At 44.1% G+C, this 10,387-nt stretch overlaps 1 protein-coding gene across 4 annotated transcripts in view; it reads right to left on the reverse strand.

Annotated features, from left to right (window-relative positions):
* Window positions 1-9,874, reverse strand: part of jakmip1 (janus kinase and microtubule interacting protein 1) — a 31,753-nt gene extending 21,879 nt beyond the window's left edge. For all 4 annotated transcript variants that reach the window (XM_063000171.1, XM_063000170.1, XM_063000173.1 and 1 more), the window contains exons 1-7: window positions 9,683-9,874; window positions 9,118-9,603; window positions 7,915-8,094; window positions 5,957-6,070; window positions 5,167-5,313; window positions 4,934-5,083; window positions 1,509-1,568 (exon numbers count right to left, since the gene is read on the reverse strand). In XM_063000171.1, the coding sequence (XP_062856241.1) occupies window positions 1,509-1,568; window positions 4,934-5,083; window positions 5,167-5,313; window positions 5,957-6,070; window positions 7,915-8,094; window positions 9,118-9,603; window positions 9,683-9,826 (1,281 nt within the window). In that variant the 5' untranslated portion in view covers window positions 9,827-9,874. The remainder of the gene's footprint in view (window positions 1-1,508; window positions 1,569-4,933; window positions 5,084-5,166; window positions 5,314-5,956; window positions 6,071-7,914; window positions 8,095-9,117; window positions 9,604-9,682) is intronic.
* Between the last annotated feature and the right edge of the window lie 513 nt (window positions 9,875-10,387).

Raw genomic sequence — 10,387 nt, forward strand, 5'->3', positions numbered from 1 at the left:
GTCCAGGTTCAAATTCACATCCAATAACGGTAACAATCCCCAAAGTCCAAAGTCCAGATTCCCGTCAAACCAAGGTGTGTGTGATCCTCATCCCTGTAGCGTTCTCCAATTGTGAAGTGTGTTCTCCTGCACAGGTGTGTGTGTGTGTGTGTGTGTGTGTGTGTGTGTACTGGGTGGTGTTGGTAATGTCTAATGTTTGAGTTTGCAGTGCTGACTTCTCCTTAGCAACAGACTGGGATGAACCATCCAACCCCACCCAAAATCACACACACACACACTCACATACCCCTCAAAGGAGGCAGTTGCTAAGTGACTGAACCTAAAGTGGCTAAGCTCACATACACACTGATGAGGAGAAATCAGACAGTGTGCCGAGTTACTTCACTGCTCGCAATAATAAAATATTTATGTGTGTGTGTGTGTGTGTGTACCAGGGATGTTCACAAGTCACAAAATACAAGTCCGAGTCAAGTCACGAGTCTTTATAATAAACACAAAACATATATTGAAAATGTAGCGTAGAAATAAAGAAATTATGTGTAAGTTCAGATAAAAAACAACAACAGATTAGCAAGTGTATTTAGCCGTTTTACTTCGTGCCTTTACTTTCCTCCTCATTGTGTAAATTAATGTAATTTCTGTAACAAGAAGGTTCCAGTTAAAAGCTTCAACTGATACATTTTGTTTTCATTACTAAACAAAAGCGCTCGATAAATCACGGCACAGCGGCCAAAATCCCAAACACAGCAAAAAAAATCATAACCACTGCTTACCTTAGCTTCTGTTCTTCCAGATGCTATTACAATTATAAGCGTGCGTCCCATTAGGAATAGAATCCGTTATTTTGTAAATGTGCTTATGATTAAAAACCTCCAAACTTTTCCCGGTTGTGAAGTAAAACAGGAAGTCGTTAGAAAGCCAATCGAGCGTTTCATTACCACGTCATCTGTGTGATGCAAACTGAATAAATGCAAATAACAGCATTTCTTACTAACAATTACAATCAGAAGCTCTGATTGGTTCAGAAAGCGCTCTTTTAACCATTAGCGCCGATTCTGTAGGAGCGTTCCATTCACACCAGTTGTTCCTGTGAAGTGCACTACGTAGGGTATTCCACCATTTTAAGTGAGATTCCAATCCAAAGGTAACGAAAATGTTCAAATGAAGTGTAGGGAGTTGGGAGCGACGCTTCATCACTACGCCGGAAGCTGGATGGAACATTTACCCATTGCGTGCGTTGCGGGTTAAGATGGCCGGAGCGTTATTAGAGAGCAGAAAATGACACGATCAGAATGATGTCGGATCGACGTTTCATTCATCTTTAATAAAATATAAGTCATTTTTTTACGAGTCATGAGTCGAGTCCAAGTAATTTGAAACGAGTCCGAGTCGAGTCTGAAGTCGCTGTGTGTGCGACGTTTGTGCGACTTGCGTACGACTCAGACTCGAGGGCCCATCTCTGGTGTGTACCCACTGTGCCACTTTTCCCCACAGATGTTCGTTCTCACCTTTGGCAGTTTGATATTTTTCCTCTTGATCTTCTTGTTAACCATCAGCCGGTCTCGCTCCTACAACCAACATAAACAAAAAAGCAGCTTTATTATTTATTATTATTTTATTAATGTCCTTCAGTCATTCACCAGAGCAAAACTGCTACTGACACACACACACACAACAAAACACACACTTATGCAAATGCTTGATTACTCAAGTGGTCGTCTAAAGAGAGTCAAAAAGACATTTTCACATTGAATCACATTGAATACACAAGCGCTCGGTTGGCATAACAGTCTATCACGCCAGCCCGGTGGTTCTCAACAGGGGGCAGTAGCCCAGGGCCCACTAGAGGGCCCTCATTGAGTCTAGAAGAAGGTCCTATTGCATTTAATCTCATGTGATGGAAGGGAGATCTCTTGTGATGTCATATAGATTTATTTTAAAGTACCTATAGCTTTTGGTGGGTCTCTGAGAGGCAGTTAAGGTACAGGCCTAGTAATTGAAAGGTCACTGGTTCAAGCCCCAACACTGCCAGGTTGCCACTGTTGTGCCCTTGTGCAAGGCCCTTAACCCTCAATTGCTCAGACTGTATATTGTCACAGTACTGTAAGTCGCTTTGGATAAAAGCTTCTGCTAAATGCCGTGAATGTAAATGTCTGAGAATAGACAAAGGTCAACAGATGGCGACTACGAATAAGGTCCCAATAAAGTGAACCCAGGTGAGGAAGCTCCTGCCACCAGTTCACCAGAAGTGAACCCACTACATCAACTAAATGCAGAAGACACCAACATTTATACCTTCATCATTGAGCGATGAGGGATGGAAACTACTACTGATCCATGCCTTCTCATCCACCATTTCACACAGGGGGTAAAGATCTCACACTTTTTACAAAATCTGGTCATCAAATCATTTCCATAATCAAATCTCCTAATTAAGTTCATTTGTAATGCATTTATTACAATGCAACTGGTTAACTATTCTGGAATAACAGTGCACTGGGTGGCACAGTGGCTCGGTGGGTAGCACTGTTGCCTCACAGCAAGAAGTTGCTGGGTTAGAGTCCCAGATGGAGCGGGCCCAGTCCTTTGTGTGTGGTTTGCATGTTCTCCCCGTGTCTGTGTGGATTTCCTCCCACAGTACAAAGACCATGTGTTAATTGTCTTAATTTGTATTAGTTATTTTTTTCCTTTGCTCTTGTTCAGCTACTGGAGGCCGATAATTTCCTTCGGGATAAATAAAATATCTATCTATCTATCTATCTATCTATCTATCTATCTATCTATCTATCTATCTATCTATCTATCTATCTATCTATCTATCTATCTATCTATCTATCTATCTATCTATCTATCTATCGATTGAACCATCCATCCATCCATCTATCTATCTATCTATACCTGCACATCTTCTGCATTTATTTGCATATTGTATATATGCACATCATACATTTGTATTAGTTATTTTTTTCCTTTGCTCTCGTTCAGCTACTGGAGGCCAATAATTTCCTTCGGGATAAATAAAATATCTATCTATCTGTCCGTCCGTCCGTCCGTCCGTCCGCCCGCCCGCCCGCCCACCCATCCATCCATCCATCTATCTATCTATCTATCTATCTATCTATCTATCTATCTATCTATCTATCTATCTACAGTCTATCTATCTATCTATCTATCTATCTATCTATCTATCTATCTATCTATCTATCTACAGTCTATCTATCTATCTATCTATCTATCTATCTATCTATCTATCTATCTATCTTCAGTGAGGATGACAGGAGGTATTGCTCAATGATGAAGGTATAAATCTTGGTGTCTTCTGCATTTGGTTGATGTAGTGGGTTCAGGATACAGCGGTGGTAAAACGGACAATAAACGAACAACAGGACATTTTTCTGTTGTAATATACAATACCAATACTTTTAGTTGTATTTCAAGCCATAGTGTCAGATGCGTACCTGCACATCTTCTGCATTTATTTGCATATTGTATATTCTATATATGCTCTCATTCAGCTACTGGAGGCCAATAATTTCCTTTGGGATAAATAAAATATCTATCTATCTATCTATCTATCTATCTATCTATCTATCTATCTATCTATCTATCTATCTATCTATCTATCTATCTATCTATCTATCTATCTATCTATCTATCTATCTATCTATCTATCTATCTATCTACTTGAAATTGGCAAAAAAATAAAAGCATTAACCACACTGTTATTATGCCTGAGATGAATCAGGTAAGCACTGTAATTATCAGACTGAACACTGATTTCTCAATCAGAATAATCAGATAATGAGAGCAATTAAGCAGCACTGACGCACAACCTCACCTGACCCAACAAACCGGTCTTTTGTGCTTAATTGTTTAAGAGCCTTTCACTAGACTCTTGCATTTCCTAGGAAATGATGTGGAGGGCGGGAGTGGGTGGACAACCAGCCCAGCAGTTTAGTGCTGTAGTCTCATAAAATAGCTGAACAGTTTCAATAAAGTTACATAAAAATGAAGCATGCCGTTGTTTTTCTGGTGAAATTCTCAAGCAGTTTGATGTTTCACACAATTACCTTGCCTTTAGGAAAGCTGCAGTAAAAAAAACTAAAGATAGCTGCTATGTTGGTGACATGGCCTTACAAGTTGCCGCCCTTCCACCACAAACTGTGTCTAAAATTGTGTCACTGTCTGCCAAACAGTTTTTCTTAATATAGACATTTTTTACACCTGTATTTTAAAGAATACTTCTCTATCTCTTAAAAAAAAAAAGAATTAAATAATAAATGGCTTTCTATTAATTTAATCAGACAGTCGAGGTAAACACTTTAAACGCCATACATCAACGCATAGTTTTAAAGCTGAATTAAATAGTCAGGATTCTGAAATCCTGTGTTTGTGCGCTGTGCCCGACTATGTCATGTAAATAATTTTCTCCTCAATCAGATTTACTGAGGTTGAACTCAATCAGATTTAACTTTAAACACAGCGGCAAGCTGTAAAAATAAAGTGGCAAAGCGGTGAATCCACATTGTGGCACAGCAGTAATTGTAGTAGATTTTTTTTTAATGTATTTATGCATTTTTTCCTATTTTCTCCCAATTTAGTGTAGTCAATTTGTCTTCCGCTGCTGGGGATCCCTGATTGCAGTCGCACAGCCCTTAGCGGAACCCTTTTTCACCCATGCACTCTGCATAGGCACCTCTATCTGCTAATCAGGGTCCTTACACAGTGTTTGAAGACCACACCCACATAGTCCGGTCATCCCGCTGTAGCAGAACCATGTCTGCTGCAGGCACTGCCAATTATGCCCGCTAGATGGCGCCCAGCCAACCAGTGGCAACGCCAAGTTTCAAACCGGGGTGTTCAGAATCTCGGCGCTGGTGCGTTAGCGAAATGTGCTCTGTGTGTGTGTGTGTGTGTGTATGTATGTTTGGACCTGTGTTAGCTCCTCTATGACGCCGCGCTGCTCATTGACCTGCAGGCGCAGGAACTCTACCTCCTGCTGCTCGTGGGCGTAGCTCAGATCAGTCAGCGAGCTGGTCCTCTTCAGCACTGCATGCTGGGATTCCGAGTTTGCTTTCTCCTTCTGTACAAGGAAGAATCCAGAAAACCTCGGGATTAAACTGAGGTTCTTATTAACTACCACACGTCGCTGTGTTTGCTACTCACTAGTTCTGCGTTCTCGCGGCTGAGGGTCTTCAGTTTGTCCTCCATGCGCTGGAGGGTCTGCAGAAGCTCGTCGTTCTTTCTGCTCATCCGTCGGTTCTTCTCTAACAGCGGCTTCATCTGTCCGTCCGTCTCCCGCACACGTTTCAGCTGAGCGAGGAGGAGAGCGACAGATTTACAGCTCCTCACCACTTCAGGCTAACTGTGATGATTTAGATTCATTTCCTTTATTGGTAATCGAATGTTACATCTTCACAGATAAGATGCAGGGTTACTTATAGTTCCTAGGATTAAAAAGATCACGGCTGGTGGAACAGCATTTTCTTACAAAGCTCCACAACTTTGGAATAATCTCCCTGCCTCTGTCTGGGACTCGGACACGTCTCAATGTTCAAGTCTAGATTGATTAGTTTTTTCGAACTAAACAAACAACTCGAGGTTGAATCCTGCAACTCGAGACTGCAGTGCCAACAATGCTGCTCACAGCGAAACAGCGATAAATCCATAAGCCCATAACCGCTGGAATATATGATGCACATTCCCTGCTATGCTATCGGCCGGTCGGGCGTCTACATACTGATATGATTGGCTGTGTTTGAGGGTTGATGAGGGATGACTGAGGTTCAGCGATAGTCGTCCTGCCCAGGGTGTATTACTGCATTGCACCCAGTGATTCAATGAAAGCAGGACCCACTATGACCCTGACCATGATGAAGTGGTGGTAAAACATGAAAATATAATCATGAAAAAGAGCTGCAATTATGTGTGTGTGTGTGTGTGTGTGTGTTTATACCAGTTCAGTCCTCTCATCTGACAGCAGTGTGTTTCTATCCTCCAGTTTCCGGATGACGGCCTGCAGCTCAGCGATCTTCAGCTGGAACCTGCGAGTGTCCCTCTCATCAACGTCCTACACACACACACACACACACACACACACACACACACGCACACACACACACAGCACACAGACCCGAATTACAACCTTCAACCCTTACTGTACCTTACAGTCGGAGTTGCATGTTCTCCCCATGACTGCATGCCTGTTGTTTTCTCACACCTTCTTCAGACATGCAGAAGGAGGACTGGCCGATCTAAATTAGCCCTAAGTGTATGTGAGTAAGTGAGTGAGTGAGTGAGTAAATGAGTGAGTAAATAAGTGAGTAAATGAGTGAGTAAATGAGTGTGTGAGTGAGTGAGCGAGCGAGTGAGTAAATGAGCAAGTGACTGAATGAGTGAGTGAAAGAGTAAATGAGTGAGCAAGCGAGTGAGTGAATGAGTGAGTGAATGAGTGGGTGAATGAGTGAGTGAGTAAATGAGTAAATGAGTGAGTGAGTGAATGAGTGAGTGAGTAAATAAGTGAGTGAGTAAATGAGTGAGTGAGTGAATGATTGAGTGAAAGAGTAAATCAGTGAGTAAATGAGTGAGTGAGCGAGTAAGTAAATGAGTGAGTGAATAAGCGAGTGAGTGAGTGAATGAGTGAGTGAGTAAATGAGTGAGTGAGTAAATGAGTGGGTGAATGAGTGAGTGAGCGAGTAAGTAAATGAGTGAGTGAATAAGCGAGTGAGTGAGTGAATGAGTGAGTGAGTAAATGAGTGGGTGAATGAGTGAGTGAGTAAATGAGTAAATGAGTGAGTGAGTGAATGAGTGAGTGAGTAAATGAGTGAGTGAGTGAATGATTGAGTGAAAGAGTAAATCAGTGAGTAAATGAGTGAGTGAGCGAGTAAGTAAATGAGTGAGTGAATAAGCGAGTGAGTGAGTGAGTGAGTGAGTAAATGAGTGAGTGAGTGAATGAGTGAGTGAGTAAATGAGTGAGTGAGTGAATGATTGAGTGAAAGAGTAAATCAGTGAGTAAATGAGTGAGTGAGCGAGTAAGTAAATGAGTGAGTGAATAAGCGAGTGAGTGAGTGAATGAGTGAGTGAGTAAATGAGTGAGTGAGTAAATGAGTGGGTGAATGAGTGAGTGAGTAAATGAGTGAGTGAGTAAATAAGTGAGTGAGTAAATGAGTGAGTGAGTGAATGATTGAGTGAAAGAGTAAATCAGTGAGTAAATGAGTGAGTGAGCGAGTAAGTAAATGAGTGAGTGAATAAGCAAGTGAGTGAGTGAATGAGTGAGTGAGTAAATGAGTGGGTGAATGAGTGAGTGAGCGAGTAAGTAAATGAGTGAGTGAATAAGCGAGTGAGTGAGTGAATGAGTGAGTGAGTAAATGAGTGGGTGAATGAGTGAGTGAGAGTTTTTTAACCTAGAAAAATGGGTCGCTGAGAAAAATGATAATAATTAAATATACGAATTTTAACAGGCACATAAACATGAAATAAACTTGTACACAAACGCCCCCTTGTGGAGGCTTTACGTTACATCCGGTAAACCAAAGTAGGACCAGATTGCCACCAATTGTATTAGTTACGTACATTTCGTTTCGTGTTCCGTTTTGATGCATCATTTGTGTTGTCTGGGTCGCTGTAAAAATCATGGACAAAATGTGGGTCGCTTGAAGTCAGCAGCCACTTCTTATAGACCGCCGTACCCCGTGTGGAGGAACACGCTACGTCCTCTGTGTTCCTCCACCACCACTCGTGCTGGAAGGTAGTGAGAAACTGAACTTCCCAGCACAGAGAAACATGCTGCATTATTTCATCCTGACGTGTTTATATGTGATTTTAATCCGACAGCTCGGTGTTGTGTGTTCTGAGTTTCAGTATGGGGGGGGTGTTTCCGGCAGTGGAGATCAGGATTAGAAGGTAAAGGATGACCTGGTTGATCATGGAGTCGTGGTTCTCCCCGAGAGCAGGAACCACCTCCCTCTTGGGGCTGCCCTGGTGCCGCTCGGCCTCTTCTTTCTGCAGGAGTAGACGTCGGGTCTGACCCGCCTGTATACCCAGTTCCTTCTCCAGAGTCTGAATGACACGGTCTCTTCCCCTCAGTTCCTCCATCTAACACACACACACACACACACACACACCAGTAAGCATTTGAACCTGCGTGCTTCATATGAACCATCTTGGGCATCAGGTGAATCTGTCCTGTTCGAATTATTAAATATAAACAGTCTCAATTGGCTATTTTGAAGATAAGGAGCAAAATGTAATGCTAGACCTTTAGTGCAACATGGCTCAGCTGCTGAATGAGTTTGGGCCCTTCAGCTTTGCCATTTTTGGCCAGCAAAGGGGGCACAGAGGTGCATATGACTGATGTCTTAGTTCCCTTTGATTGACAGTCACCAGTGCCTAGTAGGTGTTAATTCGCTCCAAGTTGAAGTTCCTCTATATATTACGGTTTCTCTTTCAGACTTGCCAGCTCCTCGGCTGGCAAACCTGCTATTTTTCTGAAACCGTCATACTGGGCTGCTCGGTCCAGTCCATTTTTCTGCTGCCTTGTGATGCCAACAGGCATTTTTTTTCTGGGAACCCACCCCGTGTCGGTTTGGGAGAGCGGACTGCCCCAGAAATGGCATGACGACCCTTTTCCGCTGGCTAAGCATGAATGAAGACTAGCACAGGACCCTTGAACACATGTAATGTCTACATGGTACCTTCAGAGCCGTCACATGCACGGATGAACCCGCTATACTGACGTATTCTTTCTGCACCTTGGGCAAGTGGGCGACACCATACCCGGCCCTCCCTCAGTCACACCCAACTGTGTCCACAGAGTGTCTGACCACTGCACCACCCACACATCCTAAGACTGTTCTTTAAGAGACATACACCCCCCCAAACACACACAACCACCAACATGTGCAGTCGCTGGCACACTATGTGGCACACTATGCTTTATGTGTTTCTCCACCACTTGTTCTGGCGCCTTGAACAGACAGCAGAGGTCGCATTTTTGCATCATTCGACCTTCTCTCCCTCAGATACAGCCAATTATGCCTGATGAGTGCCTGGCCTGGCCGGTAGCACCCCTGAGACTCAAACCCGAGACTCTAAGCGTCGTTTGCTTTTGTCACTCACCAGTCGGCGCACATCCTTCTCACTCTCCCGTTTGATCCTCTGGATCTCCTCCTGATGAGCCTGATGAGCGAGTCTGAGATCGGCCGCTTTAGCTTTATCAGCCTGCACGGCGTGTGCCAGCGCCTCCTCCGCCTGTCTGCGCGCGCCTTTGGCCTCCTGCAGCTCCTGGGTCAGTTTGAGTCTCTCGGCCTCGTGGTTCCTCCGTGCCTCCTCGCGCGCCTCCTCCCTCAGTTCGGCGGCGCCGTTGCCGTTACGCAGGACGTTCACCAGCCCCTGCAGACGCCCGAGCTCGGAGTGGCGCAGCCGGGCGGCGCGGGCTAGCTCAGTCTCGTGCTGCCGGCTCAGAGAGTCTCTGACCGCCGTGACCTCACGCTGCTTCTCCTCGCGCAGCTTCACACGCAGTTCGGTCTGCGCCACTGCGTGCCTGTGCTGCTCGGCCTCCCGCTGCGCCCGCAGCTCCTGCAGACGCTCACGCAGCTTACACACCTACAAGTAAGAAGTGAAATGTGGAAATGAACATGGGAAATAAAATACTAAGAATTCGTACACAAAATAATGAACCGACCTTCGTTCTTTCCTGCAGCAGCTCATTCTGCAAGTCGCTTAGCTTGGCCTTCAGCTCCTCGTTGGCGGCCTGCAGAGACTCCGACTCCTGTTTGCCCCGGCTCTTTTTAGAGGGCGGGCCTGATGTAGGAGTGCTAGCAGACATCCTCTCCGCTCGGCTCTTCTCTGGCGATCCTGTGAACGGATGTGAAGAGTCTTCGTCCTCCTACACAAAGCTGCTGGTTGCTATAAGGCTGGACCGCGGTATCTGTATCTTCCGCTTCATCCTCGTTGCCGGCTAGCTAAAACAAAGACAAGTACAACTTATACCCTCTTTATACTCAAGCTTTGATTTATTTATTTATTTATTTATTGTCTAGTACTTTTGCTACCACTAGATGGCAGACAAAAGTGTCCACTAACGGGGATAACAGGTCTAAGTTAAGCAGAACGAGATATAAGACATAACAAAGCCGAAATGGAACGTCCCCATATGTGGCCATAGGGTCATAATAGTTTAATATGGCAACAAACATAATTTCCTACAGACAGTGTTTACAAAAAGAGGAAGTTCATTCCAACACTTTGATGCCCGTCGTCTTGAGTTCTAAGGGGTGAATAAAGCCAGACATAAAGGCTATGAGGTATAGAGCAGGTGCTCCAAGTTGTCTCCAGGCTGGTTATTAAATATAAACAGTCTCAATTGGCTATTTTGAAGATAAGGAGA

The sequence above is a fragment of the Trichomycterus rosablanca genome, chromosome 8 (genome assembly GCF_030014385.1).
Source record: "Trichomycterus rosablanca isolate fTriRos1 chromosome 8, fTriRos1.hap1, whole genome shotgun sequence".
In the NCBI taxonomy this organism is placed as follows: Eukaryota; Metazoa; Chordata; class Actinopteri; order Siluriformes; family Trichomycteridae; genus Trichomycterus; species Trichomycterus rosablanca.